This window comes from Eutrigla gurnardus, assembly GCF_963514095.1.
Source record: "Eutrigla gurnardus genome assembly, chromosome: 7".
In the NCBI taxonomy this organism is placed as follows: Eukaryota; Metazoa; Chordata; class Actinopteri; order Perciformes; family Triglidae; genus Eutrigla; species Eutrigla gurnardus.
The window spans coordinates 1,558,620-1,579,943 of record NC_139921.1 but is presented as its reverse complement, the minus strand read 5'-3'; the positions used below and the strand labels follow the sequence as shown (position 1 = coordinate 1,579,943).

General features: G+C 43.5%; 2 protein-coding genes and 1 pseudogene across 3 annotated transcripts in view; all 3 read right to left on the bottom strand.

Annotated features, from left to right (window-relative positions):
* The window catches only part of LOC311016207 (uncharacterized protein), a 618,931-nt gene extending 607,782 nt beyond the window's left edge, over positions 1-11,149 (bottom strand). Inside the window, exons 1-4 of the mRNA XM_084013783.1 lie at positions 11,106-11,149; positions 9,619-9,721; positions 8,712-8,834; positions 5,620-5,742 (exon numbers count right to left, since the gene is read on the bottom strand). Of these exons, the coding sequence (XP_083869909.1) occupies positions 5,620-5,742; positions 8,712-8,834; positions 9,619-9,707 (335 nt within the window). The 5' untranslated portion in view covers positions 9,708-9,721; positions 11,106-11,149. The remainder of the gene's footprint in view (positions 1-5,619; positions 5,743-8,711; positions 8,835-9,618; positions 9,722-11,105) is intronic.
* LOC311016213 (NLR family CARD domain-containing protein 3-like) overlaps positions 630-21,324 on the bottom strand; it is a 51,569-nt gene continuing 30,874 nt past the window's right edge. Inside the window, exon 2 of the mRNA XM_084013791.1 lies at positions 630-2,311. Within this exon, the coding sequence (XP_083869917.1) occupies positions 671-2,293 (1,623 nt within the window). The 5' untranslated portion in view covers positions 2,294-2,311 and the 3' untranslated portion in view covers positions 630-670. The remainder of the gene's footprint in view (positions 2,312-21,324) is intronic.
* Positions 16,678-19,646, bottom strand: LOC311016074 (semaphorin-4E-like; annotated as a pseudogene). Its single transcript, XR_014599471.1, has 14 exons — positions 19,503-19,646; positions 19,324-19,386; positions 19,150-19,245; positions 18,716-18,815; positions 18,516-18,627; positions 18,294-18,442; positions 18,049-18,224; positions 17,881-17,958; positions 17,776-17,848; positions 17,464-17,686; positions 17,262-17,380; positions 17,031-17,163; positions 16,878-16,927; positions 16,678-16,714 (listed from the first exon to the last, which is right to left on the bottom strand). The product of XR_014599471.1 is annotated as a semaphorin-4E-like (transcript).

Here is a 21,324-nt window from a genome sequence, read left to right as displayed (position 1 = left end):
TGGCAGCAGCAACAAGGAGCAGAGGAAATGTCACGCCAACGCAACGCTTAGAAGAAACCTCAAGATCAAGCCTTGTGAAAGACAGCAGGACAAACACCAGACTAGTCCAGTCTTGCTAATAAGTTTAGTTTCATTGTTAGCTGCCATGCTAGCCAGCTAACACTGGCTTCCTATGATTAGTATGGCAACATTAGGAATATATAGGAAGCTAGCATTATCTGGCTAGCATTAGCATATGAAGCTGGGAACCCAAACGCCGTCCTGTCTGAGATCATAGCCTCGTCTCCACAGAATGAGAATCTCAACACTGACACACAAAGCGTCACACAAGTTCTTGGTTCGTGAGACTTCTGTGAATTCACCTTGTATGTGTTATTTGTGTCATTTGCGCTGCCCATTGTGAAATGGCTTCTATTCACGTCTTTGATTGACTTTGTATGCAATTATGCTGCGTGACAAATTCACTTTGTGTCTTGTGTGAGCAGCATTGGGGTTAGAAGGTCCTGTTTGCATTAAACCCAAGAAGAAGAACATATTTGAATCTTATGTATGAAAAGGACTTGTTCTCATATAACTTTTGCAGTTGGGAAAACCAATCAAATGGTTCAGAATGCAGATAGAACCTTGTAATTCCAAGATGGTTTGTTGTTTTCTGAATGAAGAACTATATTTACAGAGCTTTGCTGGAGGCTTGGACCACCGGCAGCAGCCTCAGAAGAGCCTCCTCTGAAGCAGAGTATTCCTTCAGGTCAAACACGTCCAGATGTTTATCTGATGACAGTAAGATGAAGACCAGAGCTGACCACTGACCAGGAGACAGTTTATTGGAGGAGAGACGTCCTGAAGTCAGATACTGTTGGATCTCCTCCACCAGAGAACGATCATTCAGTTCATTCAGACAGTGGAACAGATTGATGCTTCTCTCTGGAGACAGATCTTCATCAACCTTCTCCTTGATGTACTGGACTGTTTCCTGATTGGTCTGTGAGCTACTTCCTGTCTGTGTCAGCAGACCTCGTAGGTGTTTCTGATTGGTCTCTAGTGACAGACCCAGAAGGAAGCGGAGGAACAGGTCCAGGTGTCCGTTTGGACTCTGTAAAGCCTTGTCCACAGCTCTCTGGTGCAGATGTGTTAGTTTAGGTTTGTGTCTGGAGACTTTAGACCACCAGGAGGTTGTTGGTTCTTCTGCCATCAGATTGACACCAGAGTTGATGAAGGTCAGATGGACATGAAGAGCAGCCAGAAACTCCTGAACACTCAAATGGACGAAGCAGAACACCTGGTCCTGGTACAGTCCTCTCTCCTCTCTGAAGACCTGTGTGAACACTCCTGAGTACACTGAGGCTGCTTTGATATCGATGCCACACTCTTTCAGGTCTGGTTCATAGAAGATCAGGTTTCCTTTCTGCAGCTGCTCAAAGGCCAGTTTTCCCAGAGACTCAATCATCTTCCCGGTCTCTGGACTCCAGTGTGGATCCGTCTCAGCTCCTCCATCATATATGACGTTCTTCAGTTTGGACTGAACCACCAGGAAGTGGATGTACATGTCGGTCAGGGTCTTGGGCAGCTCCCCTCCCTCCCTGGTCTTCAACACGTCCTCCAGAACTGTAGCAGTGATCCAGCAGAAGACCGGGATGTGGCACATGATGTGGAGGCTTCGTGAGGTCTTGATGTGGGCGATGATCCTGTTGGCCTGCTCCTCATCTCTGAACCTCTTCCTGAAGTAGTCCTCCTTCTGTGGGTCAGTGAACCCTCTGACCTCTGTCACCATGTCAACACACCCAGGAGGGATCTGATTGGCTGCTGCAGGTCTTGTGGTGATCCAGAGATGAGCAGAGGGAAGCAGTTTCCCCCTGATGAGGTTTGTCAGCAGCACATCCACCGAGGTGGACTCTGTAACATCAGACAGGATCTCGTTGTTGAGGAAGTCCAGAGGAAGTCGACACTCGTCCAGACCATCAAAGATGAACACAACCTGGAACCCTTCAAACCTGCAGATTCCTGCTTCTTTGGTTCCAGGGAAGAAGTCATGAAGGAGTTCCACCAAGCTGAACTTCTTCTCTTTCAGCAGGTTCAGCTCTCTGAAAGTGAATGGAAACGTGAACTGTATGTCCTGGTTGGCTTTGTCTTCAGCCCAGTCCAGAGTGAACTTCTGTGTTAACACTGTTTTCCCGATGCCAGCCACTCCCTTTGTCATCACTGTTCTGATTGGTTCATCCCTTCCAGGTGAGCCTTTAAAGATGTCTTCTTGTCTGATGGTTGTTTCTGGTCGGTCTGGTTTCCTGGATGCCATTTCAATCTGTCTGACCTCATGTTGGTCATTGACCTCTGCAGTCCCTCCCTCTGTGACGTGGAGCTCCGTGTAGACCTGATTCAGGAGGGTTGGGTTTCCTGCTTTAGTGATGCCCTCAAACAAACACTGGAACTTCTTCCTGAGGTTAGACTTGAGTTTACGTTGGTACACTGCACCAGCGGTTCCTGGATAAACAACAAAGGAACCCAGTTAGTGGATCCTACAGACCCTTTAACAGTCTATGACAAGCCATGTGTTAGAGCCATGTATTCCTATAGTCCTCAGTAGTAGTGACTTCATGAGCTTCTTTCATGATTAAATCATAACTATTGGACACAAAATCAATCAGGTGCACCTGATGAAGCCAACAGAAGTAAAATAAAAGACATTTACAAGACAAACAGAACTGGAAGGATATATAACCCTTTGAACTGCAGCTGTAAAGCTCAGTGAGTCAGTCTAGAAATAAAGAGCCTCTTGTATCGCCTCAATGTGCCGTTTTGGTTTTGAAAGGAAAATTCACCAGAATGAGATTTTTAAGGCAACAAAACAGAAACACTGACCTCTGGTGGCGTCTGCTGGTCACTACAACACATCACAATACAGCATCATAGAAAGAGACGGTATTGATGACGGTGTTGAAAATAGTACCGTTGGGATTTTTAAATATCCTGGTAGACCGTAATCCTCCACGCTGAGACGCCACCATTGAAAACATGGAGGTGTCCTCATAGAAGCCTGTTTTAAATACATTTTTTCTTTTCATCTACCAACACTGGAGTTATACGAGCTGTAAGTCACCAGTTAACACGGTCACTGGGTGAAGTGAAACACCTGTTCCTCTGAAACGGTCGTGATCCTGTCTGAACTCTGTAGAACTTGAGTCTGTTGGAATATCGATTCTGACAACCGAACACGTAACAAGCAGACATTTAGATGCTGCTAACAGTTTAAATTCACTGTTTAAAGCTTCTAACTCGTCTGGATGGTTGAAGCAAAACGACATAAACGTTGACATCATGCGTACACATATTTATGATGACATCAGCTGTAATCGGGTCTGTAGACAACCAGAGAACCTAAACATTGAAGTTGTGTGCAGCCTATTAGGAGAAATATGAAGTTCTTCATGTTGAATCCTTCTCTTCTTTCCACCATGTTAAAACTGTTAAAATCCTCTTACTGATCTGCAGACAGTCAGCCAGCTCCTCCTGCTTCATTCTCCTCAGGAAGTGCACTGTGATCTTCTGAAACGCCTCTCTGCTGCTCCTCTGCTCTTCATCCTCACCGTCCAACAACTCCTCGTCCTCACTCTCCAAGCATTCTGGGTAATCTGGACTCAGGACCTTCTGGATCTTCTTCAGCTCGTTCTTCACAAAAGTGCCGATGTTCTCCTCCAGCAGCTGGAACAGAAGGATAAACTGAACATGAACTCTAAAGAACCCAACATGGGATTCATGTGTGGGTCTGAGCAGCATGGAGACCACTAGAACCTGTTCAGCATTGAATCTGTAGTTGATGTGGTTAATAGTGAAAGGTGAGCTTGTACATGTACTCACCATAAATATGGAGTCCAGGTGTGTTTGATGCTGCTGGGTCAACAGAACCTCTGAGATCTGCTGAACTCTGTGGAGAAAACCAAGTTTAAAGAGTCACTAAACCACAGACTGGAGATCAGAAGTGGACGTCGTCATGGCGACATCACCTGTTGGATTTTGATCCAACAAAGATTCTGCACAAAGGGTGGATCTGATGAACACAAGCGGCAGACCGGAACCCAGAGCAGCAACCTTACTGGATCTGGATCCATCTGGATTCTGGTTTGAAGCTGCTAACAAAGTTAACTTCATAATTCAAGGTCAACTTTACAGCTAAGTGTTAAAGTCATCTTAGTAGCTAACCTGCATTGGTAGCGTGGTAGCAACCTGTCAATCAGCAGGTAAGCCCCGCCCCCTAAAGCATCCCCTGCTTTCTGGTCTGGTGGACTCTAAATGGACCATAATGTACTAAATGAACATCATGCTGGATTGAAGAAGACTTGAAACTAGAGATTGAGACCATAAACTCATGTTTACAATGTTTACTGAGATAATACATCAAGAGAGAAGTAGGACCATTTTCTCATAGACTTCTATACAACCAGAGAGGAGTCGCCCCCTGGTGGCCAGCAGAGAGAAGTAGGACCATTTTCTCATAGACTTCTATACAACCAGAGAGGAGTCGCCCCCTGTTGGCCAGCAGAGAGAAGTAGGACCATTTTCTCATAGACTTCTATACAACCAGAGAGGAGTCGCCCCCTGGTGGCCAGCAGAGAGAAGTAGGACCATTTTCTCATAGACTTCTATACAACCAGAGAGGAGTCGCCCCCTGTTGGCCAGCAGAGAGAAGTAGGACCATTTTCTCATAGACTTCTATACAACCAGAGAGGAGTCGCCCCCTGGTGGCCAGCAGAAAGAAGTAGGACCATTTTCTCATAGACTTCTATACAACCAGAGAGGAGTCGCCCCCTGGTGGCCAGCAGAGAGAAGTAGGACCATTTTCTCATAGACTTCTATACAACCAGAGAGGAGTCGCCCCCTGGTGGCCAGCAGAGAGACCATTTTCTCATAGACTTCTATACAACAAGAGAGAATGACAGTTTAAGGCACTTCAGCCTTGGCTTCACTTTACAGAACTGGAGTTTCCATCTAGTATCAATCAGTAGAGGGCATATTTGTATATGCATATTTTATATTTAAATACTTTGCACTTAAATGTCAAAATCTGGACCTGAATCCACCAACAACAATACTAAATACCAGATACATTGATTGTGTGAATGTTGGCTTCTCAAACCTGCAGTAAAACTCATTAAGGTCTTGGACCAGATGGTGTAGCTGGTGGTGTAGAATGTCTCTCTGGTTGCTGCTTGCTTGCCTTGAACGGCCTCTTGAGGGATTAAAGTCAGAAAAGATCAAAGTTGCTTCCCATGAAAACCTGAATCCTGGCCTGATCCAGTACCTGACATGTATCCATTTCTCCCTTTGTACCTGTTCCTGGACTTTGATCTGTTGCCTGTTCCTGATTCCTCTGGATTTCTTTACCTGTTTGGACCAAAGCGGTCTCATTCCAAACGCATCAAGTACCCAGTTTGGTCAGAGCCCCTTGGAGTCTGATGCCAGGTTTTCTAGCAGCTCTGATGTAAACCCAGCTTAGCATAGTTAAGCTTATCTTAGCTGGCAGTAGCTGTCACGTTAGCCAATTTAGCGTCTCACTGACTCGTAACTTTTCTCTGGCTGGTCTAGACCTGATTCATCCTCCAAGGAGGGTTCAGGTTCAGTTCTTACCTTCCATCATCAGCTTGGTCAGCTTTAAAGACAATGGGGTGATCCATAGACCAGTCACTCTTCATGGACACACAGCTGGGTCCAGGTCCAGGTCCAGGGGAGCCTGGTCTCTGCTGCTGCATCCTGATACATTAAATACAATATGAACATGAATCAGTTTGCTCTGTTTATCTTTATATTGATGAGTCTTGCTCTAAGAATTGATGCTAGTGTCAGAATCAATACTATAAATGGATCTGACTCACGTTGACCACGTTCTGGACCCGTGAACACCTGTCTTCGTGCTGGACTCAGCGTTTTGCTAGCATAATGTTAGCTTTGTGGTTCGTAGCTGAGCCTAAGGGTTCTAGAAATATCTCCCGTTGCAGAGTCGTATCTAAGGTCCGTCCTATTAACGGGAGCAGTGGACAATGTTTCCGTCGCATTAGAACCTTATGGGGTGACAATTTATTTATTTACTTATTTATTTCGGGCATGTCAATTAGATCGTCATCATCACACTTCATCTTTGTTAAAATAATACAATACACATGGCCGAAAGGGAAAGCGGGAGAAGCCAAAGCTTATCTAGTCCCGCCCCCATTACCCACAGGATAAAATCTTTATCATAATCTTTTCATATCTTCTGCATTTTACATTTTGACAAAACATTTTCTTTTACTTATGAATTTTGACATAACATGCTTCAGCAGTAGGTGGTATAGAGAGCTGAGGTCCAGCTCTAGACAGTACATACAGATTTGGTGTGTGTCTGCACACGTCCATATTTGTCCGACATGAGTGAACAACAGTCTCATCTTATAGCCGGGCATGACACAAAGTCAGAAGGTGGTCCAATCGACAAAGAGCAAAAGACCAGTGTAGATATTTTTTGTTGGGATGGTGTGAGGGCCCTTTTTTATGCCATTTTTATTTTAATCATCCTCTGCAGTTTTCGCTGCCGTTAACTTCGCCATGACCTCTCGATTTGTGGCTTTTTCAGCTTGCATCAGTGCCACGATCTCGCAAATTTCAGAGATGTCAGAGCGAATCCCAGCCACAGCAACCCGAGTAGTGGCGTTGTCCGCCCTCGCACTGGTCTGCTCAGTAGCGATCTTTCTCATTCTCCGATATAGCATGAAGATTCCACATCCCAAGGCGATCGTTTCAGTTGTCATGAATGTGAACACGTACACGTCCTCGACGTCCTCCACATCCAGTGCGGCAAGGCAGATGACTTTCCACTTTTCCCAACCATCCATGACGTAGCCGGGCATGAAGGTTCCGTCCGGGCATGTAGGTTCACCAGAACCTGCACGCCGTGTTGAGAACACTCTGTCGATCGCATTCAGTGACCAGCTCAGCAACTCCATCGTGGACTTTAGGATTGATTGATTGATTGATTGAAAACGTTGTTGTACAATATTAGACAAGTCTGCAATCGAGTGCCCTCAGTGTGTCGATTTACAGGCTCAGTTGAGTTCTTCACAGATCCGTACCTAATTTATCACCTCATTGTTGATACACATTATAACAACATCCTGCTACGTACAACAACATCCTGCTACGTACAATGATGTGGAAACGGAGTTATGACTCGTGAAACAACATTTTGGTTGCAAAATCTCCACTGGGCGTCTGATGGTTCTGTCCTTCACGTAGTCCATTACCTCCTGATAATAGACACCACCTCGGGTATTATCAGTTACGTTAAAACTAGGGCCGGGACTTTAACGCGTTAATTAAGATTAATTAATCACAAAAAAATAACGCGTTAAAAAAATTGACGCATTTTAATCGCACTTATTTTTGCACCGCGGAACGTTTCTCACTGGATGAGTCTCAGGCGGACCGATTATACTGGTTCACACCGGCGGCCGAAGCGGCGCGAATAGGCGCGTAGCAGAGCCCACTTCCTTTCGGCGCCCTTGTTAAGCGATAGTGTAGTTCACACCAACCGAATAGGCGCGGACGTCCCACGCCGTGAAGCAATCGTTTCGGCGTCTGCTCTATTTTTTTGCGCGTGCCGCAGGAAATCACACAAAGAAACACGAGACAATTTTTAGAAATAAAATACCGCGATTGACAAATGCGATATTTGTGTATCTAAATTTGCACTGGGAAACAAGAAGAGACATACATTTAATAAATGTGAAGAGTAGATAAACAAATATGTGTATTTCAACTGTATATCTACACTACTACTGTCTACTACCATACACACACTCTCTGTCTGTGTGTGTGTGTGTGTCTTTCTCTCTCTCTCTCTCTCTCTCTCTGAACGGATAAATAAAAGAAGACTACAAACTTCTTGGTTACAGAAACATGGACTATTTATTTTATGAGGTTATGATAAAAAAAATAGCTCTGAATGAACAACAGCTGAGCAGAAGCCTTGTCGACCGCCGCGGAGTAATAAGCGTCTGGTGTGAACGGGGGGGGGGCAGGGGGGGTCCATTTGTGTGTGTGTGTGTGTGTGTGTGTGTGTGTGTGTGGTGGGGTGGGGGTGCTGGAGGTGAGGTTCATCCAGGGCGTCATGAAACCTAGGACCGCCACTGGCTACACTTAATGGCAAAAATTGTTTAATTGTTTAATTTCGATTAATTAACTACAAAGCCTCTAATTAATTAGATTAATTTTTTTAATCGAGTCCCGGCCCTAGGTAAAACCTAAAATAAGAGTGTGGTGGATATAAAGTGTCTTACTTAATACTCTACAACCTCCCTTGAGTAAGAGGAAGACGGTGCTCGAGTTTGGTGTTAGTTTGGAGTCTTTCTGTTCTTAGCTTAGCTTAGCCTGGCCGCTACTCTTCTATGTCATTAACTCTTTACTTTTCCCGTCTATGAGTCTTTTCTTTCAAGAGGTTTTCTCCTCATTGTCTCTTTAAGGTTGGATTGTTTATTTCATATTCTGTAGTTTAATCCCAGTTAAAAAGGATTTAATTGGTCCTTTCTGTTCGAGCTTCAGGGAAACAAGAGACTGTCTGTCACTCATCGTGGTTCAGAAGACAGAACGGGTTGCAGGATTCAGGGCTGGTGGACTCTGAGTTATTGATTAAGGTGCTGGTCTAGACCTGATTCATCCTCGAATGAGAGTTCAGGTTCAGTTCTTACCTTCCATCAGCAGCTTGGTCACCTTTAAAGACAAAAGGGTGACCCATAGACCGGTCAGTCTTCATGGACACACAGCTGGGTCCAGGTCCAGGTCCAGGGGAGTCTGGTCTCTGCTGCTGCATCCTGATACAATAAATACAATTTAAGAAATACTTTTACTACGATATTATCCCAATACAATATGATCATGATACATAGGTCACGATATGGAGGAAACCCCCCTTCCTATCTGCAATGTCATGAGTGGTGCAAATAAACATAAAACGATCCTGCTGTCAAACTAAGTAGTGTGAGGGGCAAGTTGCATTGTGGGAGATGTTTGGCAGTTCAGACCATCACATTATTCATTCAGCAAATGTTTCATGTGTGTAAATTACAAACCACTCAGGTGGAAGATTCCATCAGCTGTTGTGAGTTATTGTTGATCGACACTGTGTTTTTGTGGTCCAACAGACCAACAGAGAAAAGATCTGAATTTCCAGTTAAACTTTCATTCCTATCATTCAATATTTGAAGCTGATCAGCTGAAGTGTCAGCAGGTTACAGCGTCAGGTTAATATTTAATCTGAATATTTATTTGACTCATCAAACTTTACTGCTTCTTCTTCTCAGACAACTAACAGTATTGAAGGCAATTAAAGCTTCTGGTCTCAGTGATTGTTCACCAAAGTGAAAACAAATGGATTCAACAGGAGAGTCGACACTAGATTCAGATCATCCCCTACATGGACTACAAAGGTCTGGACCAAGACCTGGTTCTTCACCTCAGGACAGTCAGATAATAACAAGGTTCAGTTTTAAACTCAATAAAGCTATCTAGTTAATATTATGTATATTCATGTTGTTGAGTGAGAACCATGATGGTGGAGTGATCTGAGTCCTGGACACTTTGAGATCCTCGTCTCACCTCTGAGCTTTGGTCTGGCTGTCATGTCCCCCATCCTGGGTGGTTTTAGAGGGAAGGACTTCGTCCTCTCGGTCCTCACACTGATTCATAGCAGAGTCTCCACCTGCTGGCAGAGACGCACACTGTCACTACGGTAACACTGACAACAGAGAGGCAAAGTCCCGCCCCTTCCTGTGTCTCCAATGGGACCTCATTTCTTGAAAACTATGAACGGTAGTTAACGGTGAGACCAATAATGTTTTGGTCCCGTTTGAGTTGTACAGCGTCCAGACAACAGCAGGAGAATCTCAAAGGCTTTCAGGACACAGCGACACACAAAGTTACCGCTCCAGTTAAAATATTTCAACTGACTCAAATACGCATTTAGTCCTTGTGTTAATCTTTGAGCTTTTCTTCATAGATAACTTTAGCTTCAATGCTAACATTGTATTCACATTGTAAATAGCTCAGACTTTAATGTCCAACATGAAGCAGTAGGGATGAATCCCTGTTGTCGTTAAACACCGTTGTCGTCCTGTCGTAGGGAGTTAGACCTTGTCCATGTGTTTTTGTTGGTTTAGCTCGAACTCCGGTCAGGAAGTTACATTGTTACGTTTATTGCTTTGGCCTTTTGTTGGACATGAACTTCCAACAAAGTCTCACAGCAATTAGTGAAACAGTTATGGAATTGTAATCTAGTCATTTGTATACATGGACATGAATTTTACATTTTTTTCCTGGCATTCAGCAAACTGTTTGTACATTCAGTTGGTCGATATTACGCCACAAAACCAATGTTAGCTTTAGAAAACAAAACCAACAACAAAACCAACGTTAACTTTAGACAAAAAAAAATACTACATAGAAAGAATGAAATACTACATAGACATACAGTAGTACACAATGTTGTTTAATGGTTAGAACGGTGTTTTCAGGGACATTTTATTCAGATACATGCTAACTGACCACGTTGACTTCAACTAGCATTGCTAATAAACACTTACAATAGCTCAAAAAACCAAACACTTGAGGCAATGCCCTTTAGAAGTATTGAAATGACTCTGTGTTTTCCTCAAATCAGACTGGCTTTTTAGACATAGGGAACCTTTAATTTAATTGCATTCACAATGAATATGGGTAGTTACTGTCTTTCTCGCCGTTGTTGACAAGAAGACATGTTTTACTTTGTCGTTTAACTAACAGATCCATGTCACCATAAATTTGTATGGTTATAGTTATTTTTTTGTTTATTAGGCGACATGTAATTCTGTAGTATGTTTTTATTTACTGTATTTCACAGTAAAAACACTAATACTAGTACTAATTGTACTTAAAGTATCCACAGTAAAAGTACACAGTGTTGTACTATAATACATGATATGCTTAGATTATTCTTACTGATGCATTCAGGTGGAAGCTGTATTTTACAGCTTCAGTACATTTACTGCAGTAAAGACTGAACATTGTCTCATTCTTGTATGTTTGAAATATCAGAAACTGTCACTTACCAAACTGTTCACATGTAGGAGAGACGACAGGACGATGTGTAGCAGATCTCAGACACCAGGAAGTAACCAGAGTTTCAAGTACGATTCAAACCAGTTTAGGACTGTGCCAGGCAGCCCCACCCATGTTTCCAGAATGCCTGGTATGTCGTGGTCTACTGTATCAAACGCAGCACTACGTCCAGTACAACTAGAACGAAGATTTTGGTTTATTTATTGTAACACAACGCAGACGCAGACATTTGACTGGTAGAGCTGCTGACTTCTTGTCTAAACGTAAAGGAATCTTTCCTGTAAGAAATGAAGCAAAGTGGAGAGCAGGTGAGGGGTTAGTCCTCCTTCCACCAGCGGAGAATGAGACTCCTTCATTATGTTTTTGTCAACGAGGTCAGAGAACAACATTTGTCTGTCTCTCTCTTCCAAACAGTCGGTGCTTTATTCTTCTTTGTAAATATCACAATGAACCCTGAATTCTGATGTTTCACCACCTGCGTTCAGCTCACTGCCACTTTCACTGATGTGGCGTTTGTCCACGGTGCTGCAGGACTAATGGCATCCAGGGCCCAGTTTTTCAGAAGGAATCCCATTGGATTTAGGATTTCTGATTGGATTAAATATTGAAAATGGGTTTTTCAAAAGGAAAAACGGATTCTGAAATCAGATCACGTAATCCAATCTTGGTTTTGATCTGGATCAAACCTTCAGTCTGTGTTGTTCAGTTTAGTACAGTAATATAATGTAAACACAGCACACATTATTAGGCCACATTTGAATACAGTAAGGTCAAAAATGTATTTAGTCTTTTTATTTGATTTTCTGATTTAAAACATATTGAAAGTATCCACAACATGCTTTGTTTTTAAACAAATAAAACAATGAAACAAATCTACACTTCCGGTTTGTGTATTACACACTACCAACGGGGAAAAGGAGGGCACTTTTTATAACCAATTCTATCACAGCAACAGTCGTTATCAGTGAAGTTTGATCTGCCAAAAAATCATATATCTATATCTATATATCTATATACGTATATCTATATATGTATATCTATATCTATATATGTATATCTATATCTATATATGTATATCAATATATCTATATCTATATATCTATATATCTATATATGTATATCTATATCTATATATCTATATATGTATATCAATATATGTATATCTATATCTATATATCTATATATGTATATCTATATCTATATATCTATATATGTATATCTATATATGTATATCTATATCTACATATCTATATATGTATATCTATATCTATATATGTATATCTATATCTATATATGTATATCAATATATGTATATCTATATCTATATATCTATATATGTATATCTATATCTATATATCTATATATGTATATCTATATATGTATATCTATATCTACATATCTATATAGGTATATCTATATCTATATATTTATATCAATATATGTATATCTATATCTATATATTTATATATGTATATCTATATATGTATATCTATATCTATATATTTATATCAATATATGTATATCTATATATGTATATCTATATCTACATATCTATATATGTATATCTATATCTATATATGTATATCTATATCTATATATGTATATCAATATATGTATATCTATATCTATATATCTATATATGTATATCTATATCTATATATCTATATATGTATATCTATATATGTATATCTATATCTACATATCTATATAGGTATATCTATATCTATATATGTATATCAATATATGTATATCTATATCTATATATCTATATATGTATATCTATATCTATATATCTATATATGTATATCTATATATGTATATCTATATCTATATATCTATATATGTATATCTATATCTATATATTTATATCAATATATGTATATCTATATCTATATATTTATATATGTATATCTATATCTATATATTTATATCAATATATGTATATCTATATCTATATATGTATATCTATATCAATATATGTATATCAATATATGTATATCTATATCTACATATCTATATATGTATATCTATATATGTATATCTATATCTACATATCTATATATGTATATGTATATCTATATATTTATATAAGTGGTGGGCATAGATTAATTTTTTTAATCTAGATTAAAATGGCTCATTTAATTTCTGCCGAAGGCATTCATAATATGTGTGCTACCTAAATAATGACTAACTAACTAATTCCCCACAAGGTGCAAACAACCTTAGTGTTGTCGAGGTTTCCATTGGGAAGCTTCTTAGAAATACATGTTCCCTGAAGCAAACCTTCATAGCTGCATCCATGTCAGCACGTCACGTTTGATGTGGTCATTTCCCAGCAGGCTTACACAGGTTCCAAGTCTGACTCGTTCTCGCCCCCTACAGTGCAATCTGGCCAGGTATACATCCACGCTAAAATGAAAGTGAAAGTCATCATAGCTATCCATTAGTTATGAATGAGGGCCGGTTGATGGGAATCATCCAAAATGAGGGGCCGGAAAAATATGTCTGGAAAATGATGAGCATCACATTAATAGCTGCAGATACTGTTAAACACTACACCGACGTATGAGTGGATATATTGTCTTATTTTATTAAGTAAAATATAACTTACAGGTTTACTCAACAGCTTAATAGTTAAAAAAAAATAGGTAGAAATAGGTTAACTCAGAGTTCCACAGCTCATCAAAAAACAAACTTTATTTAATTAACATAGGCTGTCTAAGGGCACGATCCGTAGCATGGCTCGACATGATTTCGGTTCCGGTCCGGTTCCGCTCACACCACGAGTCTGAAGAGTGCAGCAGCTTATCAAAATACAGAGTCAACGTGCCGTGTTTTCAAGTAGAAAGCGCCATTGTGGTGGTTCAACGAGGCGGAACGGCGTCAGAACAACATCAAGGTACAGGAAGAAGAACTAGCGGGGGCGCGCGGTGAGGATTGTTGTGGCCGCGCGTCTTGTGGAGCAAGTCTCTCTGCTGCGGAGAGGAGAGGGCAGCTCATATCGGCCCCTATACGGCCAGCATGTTTGAATGTTTTCTCCACTAAAAGGGCCAGTAAATATTCCTTCGCGGGTCGGATCCGAGCCCCGGTATAGACCCAGCTCCCAACCCAACTCTCAGAATAGATTAACGGCGATATTTTTTATCGCGCGATAAGAGTCTGGCGTTAACGCAGCACGTTAACGCCGATAACGGCCCACCACTAATTGATATATGTAGCTTAGAGGTAAGATCTTAAGCCCGAGCCCGAGCCCGACCCGACCCGAATTTCGGGTCGGGTCGGGTATAAAATGTCAATCATTACGTTCGGGTCGGGTCGGGCCGGGCTTCTCTCTCGCTGACTTTTTTTATTATTTTTTTATTTTATTTATTTATTTTTAATATATCCATCCATCCATTTTCTACCGCTTATCCTGTTTTCAGGGTCGCGGGGGGGCTGGAGCCGATCCCAGCTGTCATTGGGCGAAGGCAGGGTACACCCTGGACAGGACGCCAGTCCATCGCAGGGCCAACATGTAGAGACAAACAACCATTCACACTCACATTCACACCTACGGGCAATTTAGAGTCATCAATTAACCTATCCCCATCCTGCATGTCTTTGGACTGTGGGAGGAAGCCAGAGAACCCGGAGAGAACCCACGCTTACACGGGGAGAACATGCAAACTCCACACAGAAGGAACCCAGGCCGACCTGGGAATCGAACCCAGGACCCTCTTGCTGTGAGGCGAGAGTGCTACCCACTACACCACCGTGCAGCCCACTTTTTAATATATGTTTATAGAAATGTATAAACGATGTGTGGAGAATAAGATACTAAACTGAGGAATACTTGTTATAAAATAAATAATTAGGGGAAAAAAAACAGAGAGGGCGCTGTAATTGCTATTTAACTAAACGGGACAGGAGCCGCAGCACAGTCTCTCTCTCTGCGCTCTCTCTCTCTCTCTCTCTCTCTCTCTCTCTCTCTCTCTCTCTCTCTCTCTTAAAGTGCCGCGCTAGATTCTTAAAGGAGTCATCACCAGGAAATCGCAATTTCTCTTGTTAAAACATGCATATCTGTGTTTGACCTCAGTTGAAACTTGCCTGAAAGGCTGGAGTTTGAAAGTGGCGCCGTTTTTTCGCTTCTGCTCTTTTTCCGAACAGGAATAGCACACAAGGGTGTGCATTCCTAAAGCACGAGATTTTGATTCTGCGCCTTCGGTGACGTCACCGTGGCGGCTACTTGCATAAGCCCACCCCTCTTTCACCACCCAACCCCGCCCCGTCCGCTACCTGAAATCGCCGAAGCGCCGCCATTATGTTTTGGAGTCTGCATGCAGGCAAGCCCCCCCGGCTCTGTCCTTCCTGCGGCGAATCAACGCGCGCCTCATTACATATTATACAATGCACATCCGGACCAGTCAAAACCTCGCGCGTAATCTCGCGTGATAAAATCGCGGTACGAAAAAGGGTCAGAACAAGCTCAATGTTTGATTAAAATTTTTTTTTTTTTTTCTAATAAGTTTTACGAATTGATCCAAAGCGATCCAAGGGGGGCTGGATACGTATAAAACCAGGTGATGACTCCTTTAAGGACGTACTCTGAGTCCTCACAAATAAAATATGAAATTTCGGGTTTGGTTCGGGCTCGGGCCTGCAAATCAAGTTAATTGCTCGGGTTCGGGCCGGGTCGGGCTTTAATCCCGCGGGCCTGGGTCGGGTCGGGCTGGATTTTTTAGGCCCGATCTTACCTCTAATGTAGCTACCATGGAAAAGGTTGTTGGGGGACATGTCTGTAATACATTACAATAATACTTATAATATGTTTTAATCTCATTCTGTTGGTTAATAACATTAGCATTATGATGCCTTTTATAATAATCATACATCATAATGTAATCATTCATGTACTTTTGAAGTGGCCGTAACCATGGCGACCCTAATATTTCTTACTGTAATATGAATGTGTTCCTTCAAGGCTCCAGTCTGAATAATCACTCGCCTTATGTTTTGTGTTTATTGGATCTCACATGTAATAAAATACAATGAAACAAAGTGTTGTCACTGTCTGCCTCCTCAACCACTTTTGCCCCAGTGCATGCTGGGAGAATGAGTACAGCTGTCACAGTGAAGCAGCCCTTCCTCCACGCGTCCCTCCGTGATCTGGTCGTAGTGACACTATGGCGTCACACTGATCAGCTGATTGTTGTTGTTGTTTTCGTTGCCACAGCTGATTTGATTGAGCCGTTGGCCTTTAGGCGTCTGATGGCGACGCCGCTGCATACGAGCAGCAGCAGTGAGCCGGCAGCCAAGCTGATCACAGCCGCCGTCATAGTTCTGACCAGAGTGTCGGGGTCCTGAACCCGGACCAGATACTGGACCACGGTCCTCCGGTGCACCTTAAACTTCACTGTCTTCACCGTCTCACAGGTGTCGATGCCGGAATCAGAAAGGGAGGGTCTGAGGACGAGACCCCGGCTCAGAACGGTGAGTCGGGGACCGGGGAGGAGGACGCCATCAGAGCGCCGCCAGCTGACTGGGAGGTTTGTCTCTGGTAAACATGGGAGGAACTGTGCTGTGTGCCTGAAGAGGATGACGATGGCAGGTTTTCTTTTCACTGAGGAAGAACACACACACATTCAGACTTCAGTTCTGTAAAGTGTATCAGATCCAACGTTAAAGTATGCAGACAGGTCATTTTAAATAATGGGTTGCCAGCTTTGAATCCTAATGTCAGACACATCATGAGTTCTGTAGGAGCAGCTGGATGTCTGGCTTACGCTCGGAGGTCGGGCACAGCCACATGTCTCCATCGGTCAAACTCTGAATCCTACAAGAAAAAGAAAATCTCTCAAAATCAACATCATGTAAAGAAACAACAGATCATAAGGGATTAGCCTCACATCAACCCAGGTGATGCCCCACAGACGCACACTGGCCCGTGGTCTGGTCCCAGCCACAGTACGGGTCTCTGGCGAGGAGGCAGTCTCCGCACGCCGTGTCGCGGCTGCAGTCGCGTACGTTCACTTGGACGGCGACGTCACCGGCGCCGCTGTACAGCTGGCCCTGAAGAAACCACAGCAGGGTTTAAACCTGACACCCTTTGACTACATCTCAGGTAGGAGATGCGTCACAAGGGATATTTTTACGAGACCTGAGCCTACTCTTTTGGAGGAGAGCTGGAGGAAGTTGACAGGCTGAGGAGTCTGAAACAGCTGCAGCTCCTCGATGATGCGGCCGTCCTCGCCATCGAACCTCACCGCCTTCTGCAGCCAACCGGAGTCTACGAGAGAGACGGATGAATCCAACATGGAGCTCATTGGTGACTTGTGTAGGCGGGTGTAAATGCACGTCTACGTTGCATACCGGTGCCAATTAACAGAACCGGATGGCGTCGGCCATCCAGCGATGTGACTTGGTCCACGACAATTTTGGCAAACCGTGTCCCTGTGAGGACCACCAGAGGCTTGCCAGAGATCGGCGGGACCCGGCCCTCCATCAGAGGGTGGTTCTTCACAACCAGCAGGGTTTTATCCGAGAGATCGAGAGACGTCATCACACCTTTGGCCCGCAGTTCATCGTTAATGCACTACGACAACAAACAGATGTGAAGGACGGATAAGATAATGAGCCCTAACTATGATGTGGTCTTTCTCGTGTTCTGGCCTTGACTCTTACTGAACCAGGGTGAGGGAACGGCTCCTCCCCTGTGTTTGTGTCCCAGCTCCCAGAATGCCTCTCAGTCAGGAACCTAAATGGTAAATGGCCTCATTTACCATTTACCTCCCACCGAACACCCGGCTGATGTCTGACAGCTTGTATGCACAAACAGCAGACCGGCCGCAAGCACCCGAGGACTCCCTGTGACGGAGACGGAACAAATCTGCGACATGTTTAACACGTCATCATCTACATACATCCACAGCAACGAGGTGGATAAGTGCAACTTACGAGTTGGAGGTGAACGTTGCGTAGAAGACGCTTTCCCTCCAGTTATTTTGGGCTTGGAGAAGGAAAGCATCCTGGATCAGGGGCGATGAGCCAACATCGCCAAAAGGGCAGTCCAGTCGGGCCTTCAGGAAAGAAGTCCACTTCCTCTGCAGGGTCCTTTTGCCCCCCAAGTCACTCTAAAACCAGAAAACTTGAGTTTAAGTAGGTGTTTTGAGCTTCTACCTGGGACACCTTTGGAGATGCACCTTACACACTCTGGCGATCCTCGACACCCAGGTGTTGTCGTGGCGTTCCACGCCGTTCTCAGTGAAGAACAGGAACACGCTGTCGTCGTCGCCGCCGTCCTCACCGTCTCTGCTCGCTTCAGCGAGGCTGATGGAAATCATGGTCGGCTCTAAAGCCAGACCGTTAAGAACCTGTCTCACTGCACCTTCCACTGCACACGTACCTGCAGGCGAGTGGCTTACCGTTGAACCAGGAGCGCTTCATTTCATGTCTTAAGAGGGTTCGGTCCGTGTCTCTGAAACACCACCTCTGGGCCCAGGAAGTTGGAGGAAGCAGCCGAGTACAAAGTATTTCCTGCCCAGTGGAAAGCAAACAGTGGTGCGTCGTTATCGTTGTCAAATGTACAAACTAAGCTTTTCATTTGTTTGCAGCCACATATCACCGTTCATCAGGGAAGCAAACTGTTGGTGGGGGTGAAAAGGAACTTTCCCTCTTCCCTCCTGCTTCTGTCCCTGCAGGGAGACTCTTCCATCGGTGAACGTCTGTTGAATGAGGCATTCATGTGGGGATCAATACATCTCTGTTTGTTAAGCAGATCAATGCCACTCTCCCGACTGGAGGACAGCACATGGTATGGTTAGCTTAGTTTAGCATAGCATAGCACGAACGCTGGAAACATTAAACAAGCAAGAAATAGCATGTGATGTAGTGATGTTTAGAGGTGCCTTGGTCAACAGAGCCATGCTAGCTGTTTCCCCCCATTTTCAGTCTGTGTGCTAAGCTAGCTAGCCGTCTGTAGAGTGTATTTCACAAAATGTTTTAAACTATTCCTTTAAGCTGCTGAACCGCAGTATTTCATTGAGTCATGTGACTTACTACGTGGTCGCATGCCGGGTTGAAAGCGTTCGTCCCACATGTGAGCATGTTGCCGTCCTCGGTTGTGTGCAGCGTGCGGATGAAGTTATCACACTCCTGTCGGGGGGACCAACGGGATTCACGTGAATGAAAAAAAGGTAATGGTGGTAAAAAGCATTCTCTAATAATTCACACCTCAGAGTCCTTGCCCTTCATTGGACAGAGGGCTTTGTCTGCTGGACTGACCGTCCACTCGGCCTTCAAGAAAAGACCAGAAGCTCTTGTGTTTCTGCTGTATGTGAAGATGTAAAGGACTCTTTCTTATTAGTGTTAGAACACAGTTGCATTTATCAACAGCAGTGATCAGCTGTTACCTCGCCGGTCTTGTTGGTGATGTCATCCAGGTGAAGGGTGAACACCTTCCCTCGGGCTCTCATGACGAGCTGCCCGATGTCGTCTCTGATCATCAGAGAGCTCAAGCTGCCGAAGCCGGACTCTGTGAACCGCTTCAGGTTCATGTCTGAACCAGACGGAGGAGTTACTTTCCTGGTTCACGTGTTTCACTGCAGTTCGGCTGTCGGATGTGTTTTCTTCATCATGTTCATTTTATTTGTCTGAGTATGTTTGATGCACGTTTGTTCCTCATTGTGTTGTCAACCTACCAACCATAGTGCTCTGTCTGTCTGGATCCACAGACAGACAGGTTGGAGTCTACAGAGTGTGGTGTGTGGAGATTCTACATTTAAATAACAATAATAATGATAATGACCATGCAGCCCTATTTAAACGTGGCCTACTACCTGGGAAGGGAACAGTCCTGCGGGGTTCGGTCGCTGCGAAGCCTACAGTCGTGATGAGGAGGACCAGACAGAGCACCAGACACCTCACCATGGTCTTCAGGTCAGGAAGGACTCACCAGTCTACTGCAAAGGTCTCCTTGTAATGTAGTGAATATTCACCACAGTGATTCCCTGTCTTATTTTCTCTATTCACACTGTTTTATTGGACAATACTGCCAAAGTCATAATGAGATTGTTTTATTTCTTACCTGTCTGGTTTAATTTCTGGTTTAAATTGTTGTCCAGTCACAAGTCTGTGTTTTCCTGCCTTCTCTTGTTTGACTTGTGATGCGGAGCCACAGCTGTATCCATGGTGACGGTCTCACCTGGTTATATGCATTATGACACATTCTGGAGAAAGACACGAAAGAACATGAGACTGTGTGTGTGTGTGTGTGTGTGTGTGTGTGTGTGTGTGTGTGTGTGTGTGTGTGTGTGTGTGTGTGTGTGTCAAACAAACAGCTGGAACAGACCTGCAGGTGGCGCTCATGCATTTACTTTCCAAAGAGAATGTTGAGTGTCAGTACATCCTCAGACCGCTAGAGGGAGCAGTCGAGCCGTGATGTCCACTGATGTAGAGTGCTGAGTCTGACACCATTAAAGGAAACCCACATGAAGCTCCGTGTTAGAAACCCAGTAGTATGTTTGAATGGTTCCATCAGTCCCTCGTTTCCCAGAGACGGAGATGTGTGAGTGCAAACCACCGGGGGACTGGGGAGGGGGGGGCAGATCAGTGGGAGTGGCCTGCAGAGCTGTGCATTGTGGGAGTTGTTGTCTTCCATCCACATGCCCAAAAAGTCTCTGTCTGCCTTTTGTTGGTCAAGAATGCAGCAACTTCTACATGTATTTCACATTCAGACCACATATATGACCCACTTTCAACACATTCATGTTTCCACCTATTAGAGTCCTTTAAAGGTGTCACGAGTTTCAAGTGTGACTCCAGATGAAGACAGTCAGCTGTGTTTCATAGAGGTGAGTCCAGAATGAACCATGTGAAGACGGGCTGGATTCCCCTTCATGCTTCCTATTTCACACTAATCACAAATCAATTAATTAACTCAATTAAGGGCCGCTGGCATAAGTCATTATATTTACTGCATCACAGGATCTTTGTTCTTTATTGTGGATTTTTCTTGAAAGTCCTCTTCTGGGAATGTGCCTTGTCGTGATTGTATTTATATAAAATTGAGCTCGTCTTTGGTTAGGTTTCTCCATTTCTATTTGAATGTGACCTTTATATTAAAAGATGCAGTTATAATCGTGTCAGTTTGTATTGCCACTTTTGATGATGTATTGAAAGACAATGTTATTTAAACCTAGTGGGATTTTAAGGGAGCATCTAAGATTTTAGTCT